The 26,888-nt window shown below is 56.7% G+C and overlaps 1 protein-coding gene across 1 annotated transcript in view; it reads right to left on the bottom strand.

Annotated features, from left to right (window-relative positions):
- Positions 1-26,888, bottom strand: part of PRKCB (protein kinase C beta) — a 115,528-nt gene that overhangs the window by 5,018 nt on the left and 83,622 nt on the right. Inside the window, exons 9-16 of the mRNA XM_062587832.1 lie at positions 23,863-24,009; positions 18,760-18,933; positions 16,349-16,440; positions 15,668-15,730; positions 13,211-13,349; positions 9,149-9,229; positions 8,731-8,838; positions 5,147-5,287 (exon numbers count right to left, since the gene is read on the bottom strand). Coding sequence (XP_062443816.1) covers positions 5,147-5,287; positions 8,731-8,838; positions 9,149-9,229; positions 13,211-13,349; positions 15,668-15,730; positions 16,349-16,440; positions 18,760-18,933; positions 23,863-24,009 — 945 coding nt within the window. The remainder of the gene's footprint in view (positions 1-5,146; positions 5,288-8,730; positions 8,839-9,148; positions 9,230-13,210; positions 13,350-15,667; positions 15,731-16,348; positions 16,441-18,759; positions 18,934-23,862; positions 24,010-26,888) is intronic.

Raw genomic sequence — 26,888 nt, 5'->3', positions numbered from 1 at the left:
CTAAAGCCATGTTGTGAAAATTCCGCCTCATTTTAGTACTATATTAATGTACAGGCATCACTCCATCCTGAACGGGGAAAGGGGGAGGGTGGGAATTTATCTTACATAAATCCCCAACGTGTCCTGTCTAATATTTATAGCCAGCACAGAATGACTTTTTTGCAGCTGCAGAAATAAAACTGTCAGCTTAGAAGATAGCCTTTTTATTTTATCAGTTTCTAGCTTGATTTCAAATAGAGACAAAAGGCACAATAAAATATTTTCCATTGATCCCCGAGATGCAATCGAGGATCATAAAAAGCCGAGGGCGGCTACTCTCGCGCCGAGGCAGAGTCCCCTCCGTCCCCGAGACGAGGAGGAGCAGAGGGCCGAACGCGCCCCCCACGCGCGCTGGGGGCTCCGGCGCCCGCCCCGGGGCAGCGCGGCGCGGCGCGGGCAGCCCGGGCAGAGCGGCGGCGAGCGCGGGGCTGCGGCGCTGCGCTCGGTGACCGATGCCCCGTCGAGGCTGGGCGCTTCTAAAGCGAGCGCTGGATTAAAGCTTGTAATCCTCTGTCTGCAGCAAAAAGATAAAAGCTAATATTTAAACCGCTGTTTAACTGCAGGAACCGGCTGGGGGCCGGGTTTGCAACGGCGCCGAGGCGGAGAGGCGCTGGGGTGCTTCGGGGGGAGGCAGGCACCTCGCGGGAAATCGTAGCGCTCCCGGCGTGCTTCGCCCCGCAGCCTGCCCCCGCCGCTGGAGGAGCGCTTCGGCTCTCGGACGCTCCCGAAACAGGGCGCGCGCGCTTAGGGCCACCCGGTTCGCCACGCGCGAGCGGGCGGGCGCGGGGGGTCTGCCGGCACCGGGGATGACGGGTCGCGACGGCGGCTGCCGACCGCGGCCGCCGACTCGGCGCCCCGGCTCTGCGCGACGGCCAGCGGCAGCCGCCGAAGCGTTCTTGCGGCGCAGGAGCCAGGTCTTCACGTCCCTCCCGCGAACAGGGACCAGGTTCCGCCCGACAGACCCAGTAACCGGGCTGAAATCTCCAGGAAAGCCTCGGGCTTTCCCCGCCGCGCCGCTACCAGAGCAAACCCCGACTTGCCCGCCACGAGAGACCTCGGACCTCAACGCGCTCAGCGTCCCGGCGCTTCCGCCGCGCTCGGCCACCGGCCCCCCGCCGCTGCCCGCGCCAGCCCGCTGCCCGCGCCCCACGCCCGCCCGCGCCCCACGCCCGCCCGCTGAGCAGGGCGCCCGCGCCCCCGCGGAACCGCAGCTACCAACGCGCACAGGCCGGAGAACCGGAATTCTTCCAAAATCTGCCCCGCAAATGGCATTCCGATACTAACTGATTGAAAGCAATTACAGGAAAGTCTAATTTACGCAAGTAAAAATTATTAGATTAAAAGCAATTTTTAAAGCACTGTCCTGTTGCGAGCAATCCTGTGCTCTGCCACGTGAATTCAGCGCTTTCAAAACGAGGAGACTTTTCAAATCACTAGTCTTTACATAAAGTAAAGGAGTAATTAGATATCAAAAACAATAATTATCTCAAGGAGAGACAGAGAACGCACGCAAGTGTAAATACGCTTCCCAGGGTAAACACAGACCCATGCAAGGAGTTGTTGGGCGGATAGGAGACCTAGGAGCAGCCAAGCACGGCCCCACGTCAAACCCGCCGAGCTTCTGCATACCGAAGACAACCCAGACCTTCATCTGCCTTGTTACCATCGCCGTGATAAAGGTTAATCAAATATAAGCCACGACCCAAAACATGAGATCACGGGAATTTATTTTCAGCTCAGCGTGTGTAACACTCAAGTCAGGCAGAGGACTGAACAGTCCATTTTTCTGTTGGTTTAAGATGAAGGAGTTTGCTGAGAAGCAATGCAAAGCCCTTACTGCCAGCTAGATACCAGGAAGGCAAAGAAATCCTTCACTTGTATCCGGGCTCACCATCTGCACAGTTTTTTTCCTTTTTTTTTTTTACAAAATTAAGAGAATATGGCAAAAAAAAAAAAAAAAAAAAAAAAAAAAAAACTGTGGGTGTTACACAAGAGAAAACCAGCAAAGAGGACCGTGCCGAGAGCCGCGGGCAGAGGGCCGGTCCCTCCCGGGAAAGGGGCAGCGAGGCGCACGAGCGCCCGCGCGGAGCCCACGGCTGCCCAGGTCCTTGCCTTGCTTTTCAGCACCAGCCTGGCCACAAGAGTCGCATGCGCAACAGGAGACGTTAGGGCACTTGACCAGTGAGCAAATACGGATTTATGACACTTTTTGATACGCAAAACTGTTTGACACGGTGCCTAACACGATCCGAACTGCGCCCCGCTGACCTCCGGCGCGCGGCCGGCCGGCTGAGCTCTTCGGGCTCTGCGAAGCGCTCGCGCGCAGGAAGGCTTCGTGCACCCTGGGAGCAGACACCGAGCCCGCAGCACTCCCAGCCTGCTCCGTACTGTGCAACCCGATCTCTCCAACAACTCCCTGCAGCCTCGTCTTTGCAGACGCCAGTTTAAAAGGGAAGAGTTCAGCTACGGTGAGGAGCTGCGCGAGCGCGTTTCACTGCGTGCCAGAGAGAAAACCAGGCGGGCACCAGAGCCCCTGCGTGACCGGCCAGAGGTCGGAACGCGCCTGCAAAGCCCTTCCTCGTGGCCCACCCCAAATCCACTTTAAAGTGGCACAAATACAGATTTTCATTTCTGTGCTGCTCTGATCTGCTCTCACAGATGGCATGAAAGGAGCAGTATTTTCCAGCACAGAGGCAGAGCTGCTGAAATATCAGCTATCAGCAGGTACCTGAGTTGTCTTAATCCTACCTAAATCCTACATCAACTGTACCTGCCTTTCTATTAATCTTCCTGTCCTATCAAATGTTAAATTTTTTTCCCAACACCAGCTGTTAGGCGAAAAGCAGCAGACAATAGCTTACCATCCTCTGCTCCAAGGTCGGTGATCAAAAGGATTTTAAAAGAAATAAGACATTTAAAGCAGGACAAAATTTGCATATTTTAAACACAAAAACAGTAAGAAAGTGTTTTGACAGAATTCAACTTTAACCGTAAAAAAGACAAGCATACAAACAACAACTAACACCACATTTTAACGGTGAGGTGAGGGAGAAAAAAAGCGGCAGTTATCGGTTCCAGGAGAAAGGGACTCGGCCAAACCAAGAAGCCCCCCTGCCGCCACCGCCGGGCACCTTCGACCGCGGCCGCGGCCCCTCGGGGCGCCCGAGCAGCTCCAAGGCTCCGGCACCGTTTCAGTTTAACGTTAAAGCCCACGCCTTCCCGAACGGCTCTCCCGCGGGGCCGAGGGCCTCCGCGGCGGCCACCCCGAGCCGCCTCCGGCTCCCGGGCGCCAGGCCCTCGCGGGGAGGCAGCGGCGCGGCGCGGCCGAGGCCCCGGGCTGCAGCAGCAGCTCCCGGGCGGCGGGCGCGCGAGCGCGGGGCTCGCAGCGCGGCGGCCCTTAGCTTCCCGCAGAGGCGCCGCCGCGCAGGAGCCCAGCTTGTAGGAGTATTTTCCTGGCATTTCAGAATCGTGAAATCATAACACAAGGTGGAAACCCGGCACGCTGCTCCTGGGCTCGCGCCCCGCTCCCGGGGAGGGCGGCGGCTCTGTCGGACGCCCCCCGCGCGCTCCGGCCGCCCGCTCCGCCGCCCTGCGCGACGCACGGACGGGGCTGCGGGGCTCCCGCGGGCGCCCGGGGCATGCAGGCAGCGGAGAGCCAGGAGAGCCGGACGCAGCGCCACGCGGCTCCCACCGCGGCCCCCCCGAGGGCGGGGAGCGCGGAAGCGGACCCCTTCCAAGGACTCGCTCCCTGTGAAAGCAGGGCGGAAGCAGATGCGTTCAAGGTTTATGGGCAGTGGGGCAGGGAAAAACTCGGTTAAATGCACGCAGCCTCTTTGATCTTTGAGTTATGATCCAGGATGGCGGATTGAGGGAGTAAGCAGTGTCCCCACCTCGAGCACTGGCGACAAATACCAGTATCAGCCGCGCGAACCGGACCGAACTTTGGATTCACGATTTCCTGTAAAGCATCAGTGCCCAAGCTGGGGCATGACAGCTAATGGGTGCAGGGCACGGGGACGTACGAACACGCTCGTGCCTCATGGCCCTGGACCACGGCAGAGGGACTCGCACACGTCCGTGGCCCTGCCAGCCCCAGCAGCGGCAAAGACAGATGAGGAAACCCAGGGAGACGTTCTCCATCTCCGAGCCTCTGCGGTCACGGGGGCCCGCGCGCCCTCCCCGGGAAGGGCCGGGAGCCCGCGGGCAGGGGGACGCGGCTCGGCGCCCGCTCGGCGCCCGCTCGGCGCCTGCTCAGCGCCCGCTCGGCGCGCAGCCGAGGCCCCGGCGCTCCCTCACCGCGCCCGGCAGCGAAACCCGCTCTGCGGTCCCGGCCGTTCCCATCTCAGGCGCTAGCCGGGGCCCTGCACGGACAGATGCCGCTGCAGGGACGCTGGGGCAGCGAGCAGACGAGCACTGACGGCTTTTTTGAGGAGTAACTTTCAGACACTTCGCATCCCCCCAGTTTCACCCCGGCAGCTCTCCTCCCCTTCGCAGCCACGTGCCCAGCGTTCCCTGCGCTCCCCAGCACAGACCCAGGCGTAACACGGAAAATCCTTGTTCTCCTCACTCCTCTCCATTTTCACACTCGCACACATCAGGCTCCAGCCTTCCACGAGTTTACCTTGGAGAGAAACTGTTGAGTGAAATACAGCTTCATTACCAATTCAAACAGACTACGTTGCTGAGCTAGATGTTAAAATACAGCTTTGATAAACAGAGGCCTGTTCAGCTTAAGAGAAAGGGGGAAAAAACAGGAAGACTGATACACAGGATAACAGAGAGACAAGTATTGTAATGCAATTACATCCTTGAGCTAAACACACGGTGTTTCTACCCTCCCAATCTGAGGAGGGGACGAGGTGTCCAAGAGGCAGTACGGGTTATTCTTCCGGGACTGTTCGTCGACATGTGCCAAATTCACGGACAGGCAATCTCCTAAACAGACCGAGTACGTGACACATCCCCGCTGCGGGCGCGAGGAGCAGCAGCTGCACATATGCTTGTGTGCGGGTGCACCCACGAGCGTGAGTGGGAGCGAATGTGCAAGAGAGAACCGGTGTGTGGGAGAGCAAGAGAGGAGAAGCACACTTAATGCAAGCGAACTTACAGCCTTGGGCTTGAAGGGAGGCTGAATCTCCTTGCGCTCGAGCTTATCCCAGTCGATATACCGGAAGAACGCGTGCTCCTTGATGTCCCGCTCGCCTTCCGGGCCGCAGCCCAGCCGCTTGGCCGGGTGCTTGGTCATGAGCTTGGGGAGAGAAAAAGAAGAAACAGGGATTCAGGGGTCCCGCCGGGAACGGGAGCGGCAGACCCAAAGCCACCGTGACGCGACGCACGGCGGCGAGTGGCCGGGCGGGCCGGCGAAGGGGCACGGGAGCGCCCGGCTTTGCCGGCCGCGGAAAGGCTTTTGCGGGTGGTCGGAGCTGCATCCCCGCGGGGCGAGGAGGCGACGGCACCGGCCGCCGCCGGGAAGGGCGCAGGGACGCGGGGACGCGGGGATGCGGGGATGCGGGGACGCGGAGCCCTTCCGGGCAGCGCCGCGCACGGGCAGCGGCTCACGCCCGCTGCTGCTCTGTTTTGCAGACACTTCATGCACACACACAGCCCGGTAAACACAGCCCGTGTTAATTTGCTAATTAGCTTTTCCTAGGCAGGATCTCGATGCCTACCTGCTGCTTTGTGCTGGCAGTTGCTTCACACACACACTCGCCCCTCTTAAATCTAAGCGTTGTCGTTAAACCCATCATCTCCACAGTTCAGCACAGACACGCACCAAATTCAAAACAGCTTAGCCCGATTAATGAATCATAAAAAGATTTTCTACTTCATGTACCTGTCTGTAAAGCTGCACAGAGCGGCACTACAATGCAGTTATTCACTATTTTCGTACATGCATCCAGAAATTAAATTTTCTTGTTTTCCTGTTGTGCTTTTATTCGAGTTAGCAGGGAGGCGCCATCTGTTACGGAGAGCAGGACCGCACAGGCACGCAGAGCGACTCCCCCGGCTCCCGCGGGATAATCATTCAGCGTTGTTGGTATTAAACGGGACCAAGCTGGTTTAATCCCCATGCTAACGCGGCGAAAGCCCTTCATGTTCCCGTAGATGAAGGAGGCTGCTCCAGCCCAAATCACCTCTAAGGGCGCGTTTGATGTTCGCGGCTCCGACGCAGCAAACTCTAAGCTCGGACTCGGGGGCTTTGCAGACTGCGGCGCTCGCGCCGGCGGCCCGGGGCTGCGCCGGGCGGCAAAGCCGGCGCCGCGCCAGGCTCCGGCATGGCGGGCTCCGGCACGGCGCCGGCGAGAGCCGCCCCTGCCGCGGGCTACGCGCGCCTCCCGCTCCTCTCCCCGGTGCCGCCGCCCGTGCAAATACTCCAATAATGCTCAAAATACTGGTAAATTTATGGGAGAAAACACGCCATTTTACGCCTGTGCTACCAGGCAGGGATTAAAGCGGGAGCTGGTGTTCGCAGGCAGTCTGTTCCCCCGGGAAGAGCCGCTTCGCCCAGGCGCAGGCAAAACCCTCCGTACGGGAAGGGAAACGTTCCCGCGCGCCACGAGCCGCTCCGGCCCCGCTCCGCGGCGGTGAATACCTCCTTTCCGGCTTACTGAAGCCTCTCAAATTGCACGCATTTTTTTAAGGCTGCTCTTTTGGGCTTAGCAGTTTGGGGGTGGAAAATGTCGCATGCTTTTGTGCTCTTCCCCGAAACGAAAAATCACGCGTAGGGAACCACCACTTCGCTGCAAAATATAAAGGAACTCGGAGAGGATCCCAGCGTGCCCTGCCGGCTGCGCGCCTGCCCGTGCAGCCCCACGTTTCCAGACGTGAGGAAAGCCTTTACAGCTACAGCCGGCAGACGCTGCAACCACGGTCTCTCCTTGCCTGTTTACAACAGTCAGATTTTGACTGACGCAACAGAAAACAGAGCAGACGGGCAGACTTATCACCGCTCCAACCTCTGCTCGCCCGCCAGCATCGCTCCCCGGGGCACGCCGGCCCAGCAGCGCCGACCGCTACACAGCACCTTCCCCTCTTCGCGTTCGGCCACAAGAGGAGCAGACTTTGCCCTCCCGCCCCGATCCAAACAAGCAGGAGGAGGCGGCAGGGAGAGGAAGGTTGTGCAGACTCCCCCTCCAGTTACTGGCGTGGTTTCTAAATGGAGGTGTGGATTTTAGTGCATTTTGCTGAAATTGACTGCCAAGTGACCTGGAAAACATTATTTCCCTGTGACCCATTTCAAGCGTGGAACACTTTCAGCAGCTTCTCGCCATCAGACAAGCAAATACTTCCATTTGTAACACAAACTATGAATCGCGCTGAAACTGGAAAGGGGCTTTGAAACGCTTCAGTGACAACATTAAATGCAATATGTCATCTGTAGATAGAAGCACTATTTTGAGATACAGAACATTCAGATATTTTAATTATGAAAAGCTAACATTTAAAAAATTCCTACACAAACACTTAATTATAAAAGTGTTTGGATTAAACCTATACACTGGCTGGCTGAGAAGCAGCTCAGTCCCAAGAAATAACCGTATGCATAACACCAGGATCTCGCCAGCCTTTATTCCTCACCACCCAAATAAAGTCAAACTGCATTCAAGTCCTGCCTGGGCTCAGTCCACAGACAGCTCAGGACCCTGGGCAATCCAGAGCTTCACTGCAAATTAAGAGATTCCATAAGAAAAAAAAAAAAAACTATCCTGACCCAACAGAGATGCACACCAGCACTGAGCTTTCAGCACCCCAAAAGGGTGACTCCTTATACCTAAGCATAAATCTCTGCAGGACTAAAGCTTTGTATCTGAAATTAAGAAAATTATTTAGATGTTATATTGAAGTGTCTTGTCTCCCAGCATCATTTTTCTTTTCCTGCACTGATGCGTAAAACTGGGCAGAGACTCTCTCAGCTCCCACACCGCATCCAACACTCCAATTTCTCCTGACCTTCGTCTGAACACGGGCAGACCCCCTCTCAAATCCCACCTGGATTTCTGCACGGTGCCTACTAAAGTCCCTTCTCCATCTGCCAGGTCCTGCTTGTAGATGTTGATGTACCTGCCACTTATCCAGCCGTACAGACAGATCCTGTCTCCAAATGTCCCTTTTAGCCATTTAGAAGACATGGGATCCGTAAAATAAACTGATTAAGAACTGGATGTTGCTTTATCTCTATTTCCCTTGCCACAAGGCTCCATGAGTCCCTCCAGGCTGGGCCCAGGCTCAGCAGCAGCCACAGCAAGGCTGGAAGCTCAGGCCTGAAAACAGGCAGAAGGGCTATCTATCTCTGAAAACGTGGGATGAACGACTGACTTGTGCTCAAAGCAACACGCTTACCCCAAGACTACAACCGCCAATGTCCGGTGGGGTCAGAGCGGTAGCATGGCGGCACAGAAAAGATCCAAGTGTTACTTTAAATTATTTTTAGCACACACACGTGAAACAGTGCAAATTCCAGTTGTAGGAACAGAGAGCACAGACACTGAATATATCGGAGTTTGGCCGACATTCCCTTGCCCCAGGAGCCTGCGGTCCGGGCGAGAGCAACGAGACGGAGGAGGTTTGGCCCTCCCACCCCCCCGCATGGGCAGGATTACCGACCGTCGAGGGGCACGTTCTGCACTGCACCCCAGGGTCCAGCCCCCGCAGTCAGTGCTTGCTCCTCCCAGAAGAGGAAGGAGCCCTTACCCCCTTGCAGATTGCCACTGCCTCCTTGGACATGGACTTGGGATAGGCCACGTTGTGCTCCATAATGGACTGGAAGAGCTCATCTTCATCTTCGCCCTCAAAGGGAGCCTACGGCAAGGGAAGCAGAGGCTCAGTGCCGTTTCCCTAGCTTTGATCTTTCGCTTGTTCCTGTGACCATCAGTTTGAAGATCAGCCCCCTCCTGCCCTCCTCGCTGCTCCGGCGGCGCGCGGCGACGCCGGGCACCCGGCCCTGCACGCGGCCGAGCTGCCGGTCCCCGTGGCTGCAACTCACGGCTGGATCCCCAACACGGCGCGGGTGGCCCCCCACCGCGTGCAGCGACAGAACAAATTACACGTCAGCATCTGCTCGCGATGGAATTTAACACAATCCCACAGGAATCAATTAAAATTCAATTACCTGGCCGGCTAACATTTCATAGAGCAGGACTCCAAATGCCCACCAATCCACTGACTTCCCATAGGGCTGATAAGCAATTATCTGAAAACAACACAAAAACAGCAGGATTACACTTCCATTTTTAACCTGTTGGCACAATCCAAATTAATTGCAAGCTGTAGTCCAGGTCAAAAGGACAAGGTTATTTACTGAGGCTTGATTCCCTAAAATGGTGCGAAATTGCAGATATAAACTAAACGTATGACAGGCAAAGGGCTCAGCAACTAAAAAATAACCAGCCCCAAATGCACACTAAGCATTAGACAGAAATGAGAATATTCAGTGTGAGTTTGGACAGATTCACTCCAGTTCTGACCAAGCTTCAGCACACTTGCTCCTCTCTTTCAGGCTCACCGCAGCAAAGCGCGTTGCTTCGGCCGGGAAAGCAGCAGAAGCCGTTCTTGGTCGCGCTGATGTCAGTCTCGATTTTTTTGCTCCGACTTCAGTGCTGTCAGTGTGAGATAACGGCGCAGGATTTGGCCCGCTGCGTACAGCCAGGGGCCCTTTAGAGCAAGCTTCCAGCACGGGGGTGGTCGAACACCTCCGCGCTTCCGCCTGCCGGTTTGCTCCCCGCTATTTATCGCAGGACGCCCCTCACCAAACCGCCTAACGCAACCCGGCAGCATCTCCTTGGCCCTAACAGGGAGATCGCTTTGGAGTCAAAACCAACACTGATGTAACCTCGGTATTTTTTTTTTCAATTTCTAATATCAAAATTTAGTTTGGATAAGGCACCCAAGCATGAATGGTCATCTTTTTTCCCCCACAGATACCTGCTAAAAACCCGAACTACCATGAATTTCATAACCGCACCGCCCTGTGGCAGACCCAGCCGGATCTGCTCGCTTGCTCCGTGGAGCCCGCGGCCCCGGCCCTGCGGGGGCATCTCCGGCCGCGGGGTCCCCGGCAGGCAGGAGCCGCCTTCGGAGCTCAGCCGGGAGCTCGGCACTGCCCCGGACGAGGCCCCGGCGCCCGGCGGGCCTGGCGCAGACCCCGGGAGAGCTCCGGTGCACCAGTTCTCCTCCCAAACAAGGAGGTCTCTCCATCCTCCAGCACATCCAGACCGCGGCAGGGAGCTGGTGGCACAACTGGGTGGGTTTAACCCGCAAGAGCCCCAGCTCCTGCAGAGACATTTCTGTTCTCTCCAGCTCTGCTGCGTTTGCTCGGTTGCTGCTGACGGGCGTCATTTCAGCGTTCAGGGTTTGACAGGCTTTGCCATCTGTTACTTAATGCAAAACAATTACACAATTTATTCATCCTAATTACAGAATTCTATTCTGCAAAGATTCATATATTCAAGCACAAATGCAAATCATATGCTAATCACAGGAGAAGGCACGCAGAGCAATCCAGCCCGAGGTTTGCCCCCACCACTCCCATCCCTCTGCTCTGCTCATGAGCAAGCTCCAAGCCCACAGCTCAGGGTATGCAGGCAGATGCCTGTGGCCTAAAAAGAGCCCTTGCATGCATCTTCCCCTGCCGCCCTTACAAAAAGCAGGGGGTGTTTGCAGATGACTCCTGCAGCCTTATATAGCGCAAACACTGCAGCCATGGAATGTGAGAGGCAATCATCTCTGTCATCTGGAAAACATGGGAAGGGCCAATTTCCCTTGGAGGCTGGTGTGACAGGAAGCTCTCAATTGAATAATATTCAAATGAGCCTCTTCCCTAATTAAGGAGAACAGCTCAGAACAGACTACTTTGGTCTAATGCACCAGCAGCTTTCTGCAGACCCTCTGCAGTGCCCAACACGACCTGAGCAGGAGGCATTTCAAGACCTAAATCATAGCTGTTGTCATCCCACCTGCGAGGAGACGAGGTTAATGCTGCAAAAGCAAAGCACTGGGGCGAGATTACAGACTGGGACTGACGCCGATCTTTTATTTTCTGTGGAGTCCTCATCCAGCCACGTACCTAAACACGGGTTAACCTACTCCTGCCTCCGTTAACAGCATGCTGCGCCCAGGCCTGACCCTTCCTGCCACGGCGTTCGCGTGCCTCTGAGATCGGAGGCTGAGTTTCAGCTCTGCTATTCCTCGACCGAGTTCATCTGCAGTTCCTTCCACTTGTTTTTAGATGATTTGTGAGTGCCCTGGGAAACTCAGGTGTGACCTGCTCACACCATAAAGGCCTTCAGAAGAATCCCGTACTTAGAAGAAATCCTTCCAGAAAACCAGTGTCTGTAAATTGCACTTACCAACTGCATGCCAGGGAAGGTCGAGAATCGACAGCTAACGAACACGTTTCCTTCAGAGGAAATTATACCAGCAACGGTCACTCACACTCGCTCCCTGTCACCTTGGCAGGCAGAGGGCTGCGTCTTAGAATAGAAAAGGCCCTAAAATGGGTCAAGCGAATCACAGGACGCTTTTGCCCTGCAGATATGTTGGCTAGAGAACATTTCAGCTTCCTAAAGAGAGGAAGCATGGTCCAGTAGAAAGGCCCTGGACTAGAACTAGAAAAACAGAGACAAGGGTCTGATGCTGACTTTGCCATCAAATATGAGACCAGGCGAGAAATTTATACACTATTTCCCCATTTCTAAAGTAGAGGACATGTTATTTACTCCTTGGAAACCTACTGGCAGCAGGCTTTAATATTATTCCTGGATACGGTAGTGATTTGCATCCTAATTGCCTATTTCCTACTTTTCTTCTGGAAAAAAAAATAGGGCAAGCAGACGAAAACAAGTGTTTAAATGATAATGCTCAGCCAAATACCAAGAGAACTGGTCATTTGTCCTGCTTTGAAAGCATATTAATCACGCATAGCAACGGAGCTATGTACCAACAGGACACCAATATTAATCTTGGTAGAATGTGGATATGTAACACACATTTGAACTAGTATTTAAAAATCTCTCTGGCTGTGGCAGAACTCAATGTAGTTTAGCATACATGTGCATCCTAGCAAAGAGACTCCCTTTCTCTAAAATATGTAAGTGGATAAATATTAAAAAATTAATCTCATCGTTGAAAATTCAGAAGAGAGAAAAGATTTTAGAGGGATATTTTTATTTTAAGGGAACAGGCATTTGGGAATAATTGCCTACCTGAACTGCATAAACCCAACATTAAAATGCACCAATATAACACTTTACGCAATGCATAAATGCACTTTTGTCGTATGCGACTCCATCACATAAGTAATAACCAAATGCAAAATAATTTTTGAGCGATCTAGAGCTACAGATCCGCAGCCATCCTCATTCGACGTACAGCCTGTTTCCGCAAGCAGCAAGGCGGCGAGATCGGAAGATTTCCACTTCAGGCAGGCGGAGGCCAGCGGGACCGACGCGGGAAGACGCAGGCGGGGGAACGCCCTGGCGGGACTCCGCGCCGGGACATGCTCCGTGTCCGCAGGCCCGAGCGGGCACGCGGACCCGGCTCCGGCGGCTCCTCGCAGGCAGCTGCAGGCGGTGGCTTTCAGCCGCCTCCGGGCAGCGCATCGCGGCAGCGAAGCGGCTCAAGCACGTGCTGGCCTGAGTCAGGACGGGGCTGCTACCGAGGGGGACGTTAAAGAGCTATTCTGACTCTGGAGCACGTGAACCTAAGCAAGACGGGTCTTTTCGGTTCTCCCAGTTCAGCAAGTAACATTCTTCTCAAATAAAATTAACCATTTCCCAAAGAAAGTATGTTTCCTTTTAGACAATAATTCCTCCAGAAGCACGCCGATGACTGAGGACTGGAGGAGCACGTGTTCGCAGCAGAAAGGCACTAACGAGGCCTCCTCGTGCCGAGAGCCTCCTTCTGCTCGCTACATCCAGTGCCCTGCCCTGCGCAGCCACCCCGGACTTCCCGGGAAGCTTCGGCAGCCGACAGGGATGGGAGGGAGCCAGGACGTGGGCACCGCGCGCTGCACAACTCCCCCGCAGCCGCCGTATACCCCTGCCTGGTCTCAGGCGAACCTCGCCCAGCAGCAGGACGCGTCTGATGGAGCAGCTTCTCTGGCAGATATTTTTATCCCTAAAAGCCTTGAAACCATGTTGGCTTGAAACATCTACTGCCCCTCTGGTTCTCCTACCTCAGGCGCAATGTAGTCTGGGGTGCCACAGAAGGTCTTGGTGGTCACCCCGTCCCAGATGTTCTCCTTGCACATGCCGAAGTCTGCGATCTTTATGTGCCCTTCGCTATCCAGCATCACATTGTCCAGCTTCAGGTCTCTGCAAAGTGAAAGCAAAACAGTTACGCCGAAGACCATGGAGGAAACCGTGTAGTAAAGAATCAGGTTTCCTGAACCCCGTCGCTCTGCTGTTGCACCTTCCTCTCGCACACAGACTCTTTGTAGAATAAAGCCTGGGGAAATGAGTAAAAATAAGCCAGGGAATCATCAAGACAAACTGTTTGTTTTACTTCTAACCCACCAGAACATCATGCAGGACAAATCACCTCTAGGTGTGTGACAGGGAATACAGCGGGGAGCCGGATTTAATAGACCGGGTTTTACATCTGTGAAGGTCAAAGCGTATTTTGAGCTCACCAGCAGTTAAGAAGTTAGTCTCTACACAGTAAAAATCCCTGTCCCATCTCTACCGTTCTCCCCGAGAAAATACTTGAAGAATCAACTGCGTTTTGGCCTCCAGCCCCGTCCGCAGCGGGTCTGGCTTAGCTGCACCCAGTCCCTCGGCTGCAGGAAGCTGCAGAGGTGCCTTCAGCCGCCGAGGTCCGCCCCGGCCCCCGGCCCCGGCCCCCGGCCCCGCGCGCGGCGCGGCCATCCTGCCCGGCAGCGCGAGGAGGTCTCCGCCGGAGCGGGCTGCATCGCAGCACCCGGGCGGGCGGCGGAGCGCAGCCGCCCCGACGCCGAGGGCACGCCGGGTTTGCCTCCGCGCCCGGCCGCTGTGACGCGCAGGCAAGGCAGGCGTGCCCCTGCGCTGCTGGAAGCAGTACTGATTCCTCGAGTGATGCCCCCAAGCCCCCTTTTAACGCGTCTCAGACCCAGCTGCCCCGATGCAAGCTGCCGTGCTCTTGCAGCACGGGCTGCCTGGCACCTCACTGGGTTGAAAAGCGACCACCAAGAGAACGGAAATCAGCTTTTCGCTCCCCCTGGATTTCCCCGCACTGATCCAGTCCTTGCAATAAAGCTAAATTCCCCTCTCCTCTTTCACTGCCCCCTCCGTGGTCAGTCGGCCTCTGCCAGGGATATTCAAGCATCTCATCGGGCATTTCACCATCATCTGTTAACGCAGGGCACAGCTTCTGCGCCCAGATTTCGTCTTCTCTGACTGTGAACGAATCCTTCAGCAGGAGGTCTCGACACAGCAGCTCTGGACCACGAAGCCCTTCCCAAACTGATGGCAGGGGCAGGTCTGCTTGGAGGAAGGCAGAGGCTGCCGTGATCTAGGACTGCTGCAATGAAGTTTGGGGAGCACTGAAAAATGTGGGCAGAGGATGAAGGACTGGGGTTAAAACTACGGCAAAATGTTTTCAATGTTATAGTATTTGACATGCACGATATATTTAACTACTTGTGGAGCCAAGAATGTTTGACATGCAGAGTTATGCTTTAAATAATTCTTCTGCTTGGCATACTCTAACTTTGTTCAGTAGAGTACAATAAAAGGAACAGCATAATTTACAACTTCTTGCTGTTTTTTAAGATAATTTTTTCTAATTATAGTGTCGGTGCTTGGAACCCTGATGGGCCAAAGACAGATGAACATGAATCTCTATTCAGATTTGGAGGAAGAAAGGGGCACTTGGGACTGGCAGACCTAGAATCTCTCTCTGCAGCAGCTGATGGCAAAAACCATCCCTCACGTCAGGTTTGCTCCACTTCTTTCATCTTCAGAACAGTTTTCAGCAACTCATAACTTCACTAGCATAGTTGGCATTTCTTTTTGCAAAGCAGTTAATGGCATCTGACACTGATTAGGATGTTCTGCTCTACCTTGGGCTTTGGGAATACTCCAGAGCTGGAAAGAGCAATGATATACTAGTTTCAGTGCTTAACCAGTAGCCTCAGAGTGTGGTCCTGCACTCATCAGCAGACTAACTTTGGATGCTACAAGTCATATTGTGAATGGAAAAAAAGTTTAAGCCTCTGAACTACAAGTGCCAGGCTTGTGCTGCAAATCTAAGAATAAACTATTCATAAGCACTTACTTTAATGCTAATGATAAGAAAACATTGCCCTGCGGTAAAATACACAGCTCAGAGTCAGTCCACGCTGCCAAGGGCCATTTGCATTGCGCGGAAAGAAATGCACGATCAGAGGCACGAGCAGGATCTCAGCTGCTTTTTACGAGCTTTCTTTCCTATAAAAACATGGGCAAAGACAAACAGCCTCCCCGAAGCCGGCGACACGCAGAGGACTCCAGCTCCGCTCGGCTGTGTCACTCGGCGGACGGCCGCGGGCGCAGCAGCCGCCGCGGGCGCCCCGGCGCCGCAGGGGCTCCGCGAGCCGCAGCGAGCCGTCGTTACGACGGGCCCGCGGTCTTGCTGGCGTGCTCTGGGGGAGACGGGAAAGAACGCGCTCACCTACCGGTAAATGATGCCCTTGCTTTGCAGGAAGAAGAGGCCAATGGCTATTTCAGCTGCATAGAATCTGAAAGATTTAAAAGGAAAAGCGGTCATTAAAGCTGACGAATCAAAATGAAAACCTTTCAGATCCAATTGCGCTAAATAAACCACATTAGGCTTACACGACCGAAGGATATAGACACCCACAACACAAAAATACCAGGCAAGCATCACGCGAGAACGACGTAGCTCAGCCTCCGCGACGCGTCGGGGAGGAACGCGGCCGGGCTGCTGCGGGCTCGGAGGGGCCGTCGCCGCTCGTTACCCGGGCCCTCGTTAGGCGAGAGCCGGGCTCTGCGGCCGCTCGTTACTGCAAGCTTGGAAAGCTCCCCGCCACCTCGGAGCGGCCGCGGGGGAACGCGCACGGCCGCCGTCCTCTTCGGGAATACGCTGGGTCCCGGGTGCCCGGGCTGCAAAGCGCTGGCTCGAACCCGGCCGGGCTCCGCTCGCCCTTTGCGGCTTTTAATCAAGCGCACGGCGACCTGCACGGAGACCTTCCCCTCCGCGCACGTCACGCGGAGCAGGAGCCAAACGCTGCGCAGCGGAGCCCCGGGCTGCCCGCGCCTCCGGCAAGCCCCGGAGCCGGCGGCAGCCGCGGCGCCTCCCCGCCCCGAAGGGGCCACGCCAGCGCCCCTCGACTTACACGGCGTGCGGCTCTTTGAACCTCCCAACCTGCTGGATCTGGTACATCAAGTCCCCGCCGTTCACGTACTCCATCACGAAGTACAAGCGATCCTAAAGGAGAAAGGGGACGGTCAGCGGCAGCGTCGCCGGGGCGGGCAGCGCCTTCGCGGAGAGGTCCCGCGGGCCGGCCGAGCGGGGAGCCCGCCTCAAGAGAGCGCGCGCTGCTTCCCGCTAGCAGATCTGCTGCCGTTCTTCACCGACAGCCCCTCGCCCTCGTAAAGGGCACCCCGCGTCCATCAGCCGGGGCGGCCGCCCGCCGGCAGGCGCGCACAGGCCGCCGGGGAGGCAAACAGCGCGGCTTCGCCCTCCGGGGCGGGCGCAGAGGCGGGCACAGCCTCCTCGCAAAGGGACCTGCCCCGCAGCAGACACCCGCGCACCGACACGCGCCCGCCTGGGCTGGGAACGGGCACGGCCAACGCGCCACCCGGCCCAAGTCTCCCGGTTTAAAACGAGCAAGTGTTTGCAACCTTCCGAAAACGAGGCCACCCAGGGCCTCAGCGCGCGGGACCCGGCGCGGCGTGGCGCGGCTCAGCCCGACCGCGGCTCCTTGCAGCCAGGCCGCGGGAGAAAGGCGAAAAGCAACGGGAGTGCTTTACGTTTGCAGCGTTGCATGGTAATTCATGGTATTTCACGTTCTTTGCGCCGTTTCCCCCTTAAATAAACCTTACCCCGGGGTCGGGGCGCACAGCCTTGGCGACGCGCAGGGCGCCCGGACCCTGGCGCGGCTCAGCGGGGCCCAAACACGACGCCCTCGGGACGATCCGGCCACGCGGAGCAGGCGGCTCCGGCGGGGGAGGGGGGGGGGCTCCCGATTTTGAGAGCGCCCCGAGGTTTTGCAGCTGCCCCTCCACGCGCGAGGGCCCTCGCGGCTCCCAGGACCGCTCGCGGAGTGGCAGGAGTCACCTTCAGCCGCCGCTGCCGCCCGCTCAGCTCGCGGCGGTGACTGCAAAGCACAACGGCATCGGGCTCGTTGCAGCTGCCTCCTAAATATATCGATCAGCTTCAAGGAGGAAGAATATTAAAAAGATGGTCTCTTGATGCAGCCAGCTGAGCTCTAAAAGCAGGATTCGAGCTTTCCTCATTTGGGTGGGGGAGAGAACGCTGCTGCTTCAGGAAGCAAAATATTCACGAGTGTGGCAGCCAGCTGGCTGGTCGGCGAGAGGGGACGGGAAGCGGGGCTCAGGCTGGAGCACCCGAACTCGCTGGGCAACCGCGCCCTGCAGAGACTTAACCACCCGGAACCGCGAGGACACCCAAGCCCTTTCCTTCCCGGCCACGAGGGACCTCCTGGGGCTTCCTCCAGCTCACTGCTGGTTGAGGCCATCTCCTGCCAGGCTCCGCCGGCGGCCCGCGGGGCAGGACGCCAGCCGAGCTGCCCTCGAGCCGCTGCTCGCCAGGGCTGCGCGTCGCCGGAGCGGCTGGGAAGCGGGCTCCGGACCGCGCGCCCCAAAGCGGAGCGCCCCGTGCCAGCGCTCGGTCCTGCGCCCTGCTGTACATTTTGATTACATTACAAATACGATTGCTATTAAGCTACTATCGGGTGCCAGGAATAAGCCGGCGCTGACTCACTTCAGGTGCCCCAGAGATGCCGTGTGAAATAGCTGCTCCTGCCACATTTTGATTACTGTGCTGCAAAGCCGGTCCACGCGCTTTAAATACACTGAATGCGTTCAGTAAATGAAATTGCTGGGATAATATTAAAATGTAATCCTCCTGGATGGCATTGTCATCTGTCCAAGGGACTGCACCGATTACCTCTCCCCGCGCCTGCTCACAAATACCTGGACATTTTCATTTACATGTTGCTCAACGGCTGGTCAGAGATTGCTTTAAAGATCCCCCCGCCCCATCCCCATCCCTATTGCTCGTTCGTTCAAACTGAATAGCATGCCCGTTTCAAACCAAATTTCCGGCATTTTGTATTAGGTTTCACTATCTACTCAGATTTGCAATCACAGGAATGAATCCTGAGAAAAAGTTCAGTACTTCGGTATTGAATTATAACTCAAATCACAGGCCGGGGGCTGTCCAAAGGCGAGGTAATGCAATTAAAAGCTGTCCAATGGAAAACTCTCAAGGGTGCAGAGATTCTCCATTACAACCTCTGCTTTAACACACGCACACAAGCGTTTTGTTTATGGATGCATTTTTTGCAAGCAAATTGTACATTTTATGAGGTTGCCAAGGGGAAAAGCACATGGCGGCCTTTGCAAATATACTGACGTACGTCTGGAAAACAAACACGAAGCATAGCAAAGGCATGCTTCAGAGAAGCTGAAAACAGGCGAGCAGGGCAGATTCCCGCAGGGACGCCCGGGCGCGCTCCGGAGCGCTCCGCCCCCGCCCAGGGCGCCCGGCGCCGGCACTCACCATCGTCTGAAAGCAGGAGTGAAGCTGCGTCAGGAACGGCGGCTTCCCCGAGAGGGCCAGGACGCGCTTTTCGACCATGGTGCACTCCACGTCGTCGTCCTGGATGACGACGTCCTTCTTCAAGATCTTCACGGCGTAGAGCTCGTCCGTGCCCTTCCTCTCCGCCAGCATGACCTGCACGGGGGAGAGGGCGCGCGCGGGACGTGGGGCGCGCGGCTCGGCCGCGCTCCGTGCGCCCGCCCCCGGAAACCACCGGCGCCGTTCCCCCGCCCCGGCGCGCGGCAAACCACCCGGCCCGCGGCTGTAACCCGCTTTCACCGACCTGCAGGCTCATTTACCGCGATAGATGGGATGCGTTACTTCTGCTGGTGCGGTTTTCTCTCGTTAACCCTATCAACCCCGGTGAGGATTTCCGAAACCACCCCAGCACGCTCCATCGCCGCAAACCGCTCCCCGCGCCGCGGGAGTGCCGCGCTCGCTCCCCATTGCCTCTCCTCTCGCTGCGCCAGACTCGAGCGCTCGGTGGGAATAAATCGCTTTACATTTAAAAGAGCCTGTTGAAATCCTCTGGTCACATTGGGAATGGGAGTTAGGATGTTTCGGAAATAAATTACGGGAAACCAACATCGACAGGAGGGACCTGAAGCGAGCCCGAAGCGCTCGGCGCGCCGCAGCCCGAGGAGCACGAGCAGTGAGCCCTGCGAGCCGGGAACGGCCCCGGCGCCCGCGCGGCTTCGGGCGGCCCCGAGCCGGGGCACGAGCGGGGGGTCGCGCGCAGCCCTGCCCGGCGCGCGGCTCGCGTCGCGGCGGCCCTTCGACGGCCCGCGCCGGGCGAGCGCCGGGCGAGCGCCGCGGGCAGCCCCGCGCTGCGGCCGCTCCTTTCCGCTCGCCCGCTCCGCCCTCTCCCGCGGGTTTCAACGGTTTCAGTTCGCTGCCTCCATTTATCTTCACCTTTCCACGCGAGCTGAGACTTGCAAGTCACCCGGCACAGGTGCTAAAAAACGGGCCTGATTTTTCAGTGACAAAAACAGATGGGTTTTGGCATCTCAAAGCTGCTGCAGAAGGAAGAGCCCGCTCCCGAACGCAGCTGGAGCGAGAACGCAGCACGTTACCTGGAAGCACACGGATCGCACGGCGTATCGCTCGTGCGCAGAGGTACCTTACTATTCACAACCCTTCCCGAGGGAAAAAACCACATAAATCAGGGAGTCTCTGAACCTAATATTTGTTAATGCCGTGAAGGGACTGCTCCGAGGGGAGGGCTGGCAGGGGCAGTCCGGTTAGGGAGCAGAGAGGCTGCAGCTTACAACAGAGCATTTTGGTGCTTTTCAAGATATTTTGCTTAGAGACTCTCCGGGGAGAGAGCGCGTTGTTATTGGTAACAGCGCGCGCAGGGAGAAGCACGCTAGGAAATTTCCCTGGAGGAACAAAAAGATCAAATTTAAAGATAAAAGCGGCAGCCGCTGGAGAACGGGGTTCAGCGACAGAAAACAGCGCGCCAGGGAGCCGAGCGCGGAGCCCGTCCTGCCGGGAGGCGCCCGGGAGAGGGGCCGGGCCGCCCGCAGCACGCGAACGCTGCGCCCGCAGGGAAGGGGCGCGCGGGGCCGGGCGCGAGCCGGCGCCTGGGCGGCGCGGCGCGGCGGCTGCAACGCACGGGTCACCGCGCCGCGTGCCGCCAGCTCCGGGCACCGCGCCGCCAGCAGCCTCAGGGGCACGAACCGACGCCAGTTCTGCCGCGGGCGCTGTAACCGCTGCGGACCTGCACGTGCAGAGCGGGTTGCAGGCCCCGGCCCTCGCCCACCGAGGAAGCGCCCTCGGCACCCCGGGCGGCAGGCGTCGAGCCCGCACGAGCACGAGCAGAACCTGGCCTGTTTTCGGGGCGGGCGACAAGCTCGTAAGCCCTACGCAACCACCGCAAAGTCCCCGTCCGTCCGGTCCCGCGAATGCTAGCTCAGCGGTCAAGCGCCCGCTCGCAGCCTTGCAGCGGTGCCGCCGAGCCCGCCCCGAGCCGCGTGCTCCCGGCGCCCGAGCGGGCGTCGCGGCTCCCACAGCGGCCGCAGCACGGACGCGGCAAACATTTCAAGGGAAGGACCGGGCTGAGGAGCGGGTCTCGGCACTGCTAACGCCCCAGCGGGTAAAGAAAAAGGTTGGGACCCACTGCACAGTAAGTAAGAAAAAAACAAGAAGAAATGCGCGCAGCCAGCGCGTTTGGTAACGGCCTGAGCCGAGCTGTGCAGGACAGGCACGTCGCGGAGAGCCAGCGCCGCGCGGCAAGGCTCTCCGCAGCCAGCGCCCGCGGCTCCAGCGCCGCTTGCGAGCCCGAGCCCGAGCCCGAGCCCCGGCCGGGGCGCTGGCGGCCGGCCCCTCCGCCCCGCGGCTCTTCACAGCTTGGGGATTTTCACCAGACGCGAAAATCGTCTCCCAGCGCACTCTAATCCCTAACTGCAGAGGCAAAAGAATCAGCCCTGCTCAGAAAAACACCATAAAACCCTCAGAAAAGATTGACAGCGTGATAGCGTGGCAGATTGATTAGCTGCAAAAATACGAGCAAGCCACGTAATTTAACTGTTCTCTATTTATATTACAGCAAAGCAAACCCGGGGTGGGCTGTGCCAAGCGCTGCGCTCGCCGGATAGGAACATCTCCCTTCCCCTCGCCAAAACACAGGGCGGGTTGGCAGCGCGGGCAGCTCGCGGGTCTCCGGCGGAGTCCGCCGCCGGCACGGTCCCCGCGCAGGGAATCCCGCGGGCGGCCCAGCGCGGCGCCCCGAGAGCCTGCCCCGGCCCGGGGAGCGCCGGCGCCCAGCCAGACCTCAGCCGCCTCCCGGCCCCTGCACCTCGCTGCTGGCTCGGTGCTGACTTTCGTCTGCCAGCTCGCTCTCCGGAAAATAGACTGCACTTTTTTTTTTGTTTTTTCGGGTGCACAAAAAGCCGATATTTAACTTGATTTATTTCTGTAATCTAGCGTAGTTGTTTGGGAGTGCTCCAACATAATAACGGGAGATATTCTGATGCCCAACGCAGAGAGAACAAGTTTATTAAGCTCCACTGAGACCAATCCGGAGGTAATCCTGACCCCTGGCAGCCACAGCACAGCACCGAGAAAAACACAAGCAGTAAATCTCAGCTACTGATGCCAAGGGGTTAACGAGCTTATTTCCGAGACGAGGATCCAGCAAGCCAGCTCTGAGCGCGCCCGGAGCCCTGGCAGGCTCTCCGCGGGGGAGGCGGGCTGCGGACGCCGGCGGCGGGGCCGTTCCCGGAGCCCGCGCGCCTGCCCCGGCGCACGGCGGGCCGACACCGCCTCCCGGAGCGGCCCGTGGGACGGCACGGCCTGGCCGAGCTTTGACACGCCGGGCACCGTCTAGCGCAGAGTAAACGGCTACCGGCGTCCTCTCCAGCATGGGCACAAAGCCCGGCAGCGCCGGGTCCCTCGCGGCCCTTCCTCGGGGGAACGGGCCGCTGGAGCCGCGCGGTCTGCGGGCGTGGGAGAGTCGGCACGGGAGAATCGGGTGGGCGCAGGAGCCACGGGCGTGGGAGACCTGGGCACAGGAGCCACGAGTAGGTGCAGGAGCCATGGGCATGGGAGAACTGGGCACAGCAGCCACGAGTGGGTGCAGGAGCCATGACTGGGAGCGGGAGCCACAAGTGTGGGAGCATCGGGCATGGGAGCATTGGGTGCGGGAGCCATGAGCATAGGAGCCACGAGCACGGGAGCATCGAGCAGGCGTGGGAGCATCGGGTGTGGGAGCCACCAGCGCGGGAGCATCAGGCATGGGAGCCACGAGTGTGGGAGCATCAGGTGGGTGTGGGAGCCACAAGCGTGGGAGGATCGGGCGTGGGAGCCACGAGCACGGGAGCATCAGGCAAGCGAGCATCGGGTGGGCGCGGGAGCATCGGGCGCGGGAGCAACAGGCAAGCGAGCATCAGGTGGGCGCGGGAGCCCGGCGCGGAGAGGCGGCGGCGCCGCTCCCCCGTGCACCCCGGGCCGGCGCGCGAGCCCGGCTGCGGCGCGGCGTGTAGCCCGACGCGCTGCTTTAATGAGCCCCAATTAGCATATTTAGAGCAGCCTGTTCCGCGGAACAGCTTCTGTCACACGCTCCCTTACATAAGCCGTGGTGCCGGCTGAAGGGTTTGGTAACGTTGCTCAAACTAAAAGAAAGAAGAGGAAAAAAATAAAACAAAACCCCACAACTACAGCTTCCAGGCACCAAGCAGGAGACCAAAGGGGATTAACCGGGGGGGATCAGCACCCCTTTGACCGCTCGGCCGGGACCCGCCAAAGCTCAGGAGCGGTGACAGAGCTGGGAACCGGTTCTCACCTCCCATCGCCTTGGAAGAAGGGGGGAAAGCAGCGGGGAGCAGGGAGGCGGGCGCCAGCTGGGAAAGGCGCGCTCGCCCCGCGCTCGGCCGCGCCGCGGGGGCAAAGCGCGGCTTCCTCCGCGGCTCCCCGCGGCCGCCCTGTCCCGCGCAAGACATCGGCCCGACGGCGCGCTAATATTCTCTGCAATTAAGGCAGCTCGCTAATCAGCGCCGTGTCAGGCCATCTGTCACGGCAGCTGATCCGCGGCGGAGGACGCACACCTTCCCGCCCAGCCTCGGCTTTGAAGTCAGAGCAGCAATCTGAGGATTGGAATTTCTAATGAAAATCATGACAAAGTTGGCAAAACCCCAAGAAAAATGAAGGCTCCAAGCCACATAATTACTAGAAGAACAAAATTCTGTTGCCACTCATAACTGGCCTGGAAAGTTAATTAAAACGTTCGCGCATATTTGTAATTATTAGAAAAAGGCGAATGGCTGAAGAAAACCCAAGGCTTCACAGACGCAGCGCAAGCCCTGCTTCCTGAAAGAGCGCGCCCGACGTCTGCGCTGGCCTCATCAGACCCCCGAGGTCTGCAGCACCGTGCACAGCAGTAATACACGGCCTCAAAGGGAGCCAGCGAAGCGGGAGCCCCTTAGAGCCGCCCCGCGCGCCCCGGCAGCGCAGCGGCGTTACGCCTCCAGCCCCGGGGCGGCAGCAGCCACGCCGTCTCAGCTCAGAAGTGTTACAAACACACGAGTTTCAGGTAATGGCTGTGCAAACGAACAAGTCCTACCACACCTTTCCAAAGCTTCCTTTTCCCAGCACCATCAGGAAATTGAAATCTGAGAGTTTCATCCGATCTCTGCTTCCGTTGTTATCGAATTTAGAAATCGCATTTGTCGTCTTCTCATCGGCAGCCTTGGATCCTGGACCGATCTTGGCTCTCTGCAAGGATGGAGATGGGACAGGGAGAAAGAGAAAAATTACTGAATATAGTTTGGAGAAAGGTCATTGCAGACAGAGGTAGTGCTCCTGAAATCCCACGTTAATCAGCTCTTCTCTAGGTCAAATGCTGTGCTGAGCCCCAGAGACTTTTCCCATACACATGACAGAGACAGAACCACGAACACCACTTCGGTAAGTCATCAAACACAACGCATTACGCTCTTCAGCTTATTCTCAGTTAATCTCTTCAAGAGACACCAGGAACCACCTCTCTCATCATCGCTCGCTGGGAAGCTCCAGCTTCCCGTCTCTTCCCTGCAGGCTTCAGGACACGGCGGGGCTCCCCATGGAGACCTGGAGAACCTTCCCCAGGGGAGCTGGGCACCGAATGGGACAAGTGATGGACACCAGCAACTCGTGTGCTCCAGTCCCCCGTTCTGCCTCAGGTTAACCACTTGTCCATAGGGTTTCCACACCCTCCCTAGGGAAGGGGCTCAGCTGCAGCAGGGGGTTTCTAAACCAAAAGTGAGATGCGGATAGCATTAACCCTCCCGGAGCCCCCGCAAGCAGCAGGTGTGGAAGAGCGTGGCATCTCCGAGGAGCGTCGAACATTTAAACCTTGAGCTCCACCTCTGACAAGAGAGCAGATGCTAGCCCTCAACACGTCCCATGCCACCCAAAGCAGCAAACTGGGAAAACGCACAGGCTTGAACGCGTTCCTTCTTCACGAATCTGACTCATGTTTCAATCTCGCCTCATGAGAAAAGGACAGGTGACTATAAATATTAATGTAAATGTTAGAGTAAAATAAGGGAATTTTTAACAGGTTTCAACTCTGTTACTATCTGCTCTCGAAGGGAATTCTACTCCTGTGCCAGTTCAGGCTGAACACAAGGAGCTGCACATCCATTTTGGGGAAAAAAGAAAAAAAAAAACAGAATAGAAAGCACCTCTCCTGCATCCCCAAGCAATCACACGAGCTGGTTCAGTCACAACTACCTATTAAGGAGCCTTTCAACCCCCCCATTTCTAAACACAAAATCTCATCAGTTGCTTGGCACCTTCTCATTGGTCCAGGGCTATCTTATTTGCTGAACCACAATTTGTAAAAGCTATCTCACAATTTATTCGGTTTTAATTTTTAGAAATACGCCACAGTGTAGAGCTTGCATCGAGCTCAGTCTAGCATGAAATTCCATTAACCCGATTCCAGCAGTTCAATTTGACTGCTGCTCACAGCTCCTCCAGATAGGAGCCTTACAAGTAATCTCCAAGCCTTTGCTGCTGCTAATTGGTTATTGCAAGGCTCTCCTTGCTGTAAAATTCTCCATTCAAGGTCACCTGCAACACCTACAAACACGCGAGAAACTCCTGCACTGAAAACTAAAGGAACGGTTTCAAGCATTTTCAAACATCGTAATTGCTAATGCAGCTCTGCAGAAAGTGCCGCGGGGAAGGGGCTGCAATCACTCAGCTGCCTGGCACCTGCTACTGCTGCCAGCGGCCGCAAGCACTGCATTCAGCGGGGAACAGAAGTTCCGACATTTAAAAGGAAATAAAGCCATCTTTCCAAAAGGGGACAGGCTCTGCGCAGAGCAGCCCTTGCGTCATTAGGAAGCCAGCCTCGCGCTGCGCAACTTTACCTACAGCAATCCCGACACCACCCCATTGCCAAGCTATGTTTGAAAGAAATGTTGACTTATCAGCACACAGACAGTCATATCGCGTGAAAGCTTCCCTAAATACTCTCACGGTTAAAAAACAATCTTGTCAGATCAAATTTGACGCTAAATTAACCTCTGTAAAAACAAGCTTTAACAAATTTCAAGGGCAATCATTATGCTTCCATTAAATTACATGCAAAAGCACACCTCTGCGTTTCAGACGGGCACATTTTTCTCTTGCACATTTGCAGCCCAAACATTGCAGCCCTGAGGCTGGTCAAGGGAATTTGAAGGAAACGCTGGCCCAACCAGGATGAGACTTCCGTTCCTGATCAAAATGTCAAAGAACACCACAAAGGGGGGGGAAAAAAGGTACAGGATTTTCATTGCTTCATTTAAGCAAACTGGCAATTTTTAGCGCTGGCATTATCAGCTGCGTAGGCCAAGCGTTTCTCACGCACAGGCTTGCATCCAACTATCTCGGGGGAAAGTGGCTTCAGGTCTCTTTTGTTGCCTACAGCCACTCTCAAAGCTTGTGTTTGAATAGCTGCTGCTTCAGTCACATTTAGTCTTGCATTTGACCTTGATTTCCAGCATCGCAATACTTTCACAGGAGATGAGAGGATATAAACACAATACACCTTTTCAGAAAAAAACAGGCTAAGTATGAAGCTAGGCCAGAAGGGGGAAAGGAGAGGGAGCCGTAAAGACCACCCTTCAAGTGAAGTAACTTGCTTTTGCTATTATGTGTCTCTAATGTCTGTTTCTAAGTGAGTACAAAAGTCCTTTAGCTTATTTTTAACGTGCTCCTAAAGCTCACACAATCTTGAGACCTTTTTAAGTTTTATGACTGAAACATGCCAAATATTGCTCACAAAAAAAAATGAGAAGTACTTGACCTTCGTTATCCAACTCCATTTGTCACACTTAATTTACTACATCTGAATTTATGCAATAGCAGCTGATGTTCACATCTATCAAGCTGTCCCAGCAAGCGGCTGATAAAGGCTGAGCAGAATTGGCAGCGTCTGTGCTGCACGTCCTCACGCTGCGCTTTTGCCTCCAAACTCTCTCTCGCCGAGCCGGGACGTCCCCGCTGCAGACAGGAGGCTGCCGGAGCCGCAGCCCGCAGCGACGCCGCAGGCTGCCGGGAAGGGCGATGCCCGCAGCCAGCGAGCAGCGGCAGCTCCGCGATGCCTCCCGCCGCGCTCGGGG

The sequence above is a fragment of the Rhea pennata genome, chromosome 15, assembly GCF_028389875.1.
Source record: "Rhea pennata isolate bPtePen1 chromosome 15, bPtePen1.pri, whole genome shotgun sequence".
Classification (NCBI taxonomy): Eukaryota; Metazoa; Chordata; class Aves; order Rheiformes; family Rheidae; genus Rhea; species Rhea pennata.
This window is presented reverse-complemented; position numbering and strand designations above follow the sequence as displayed.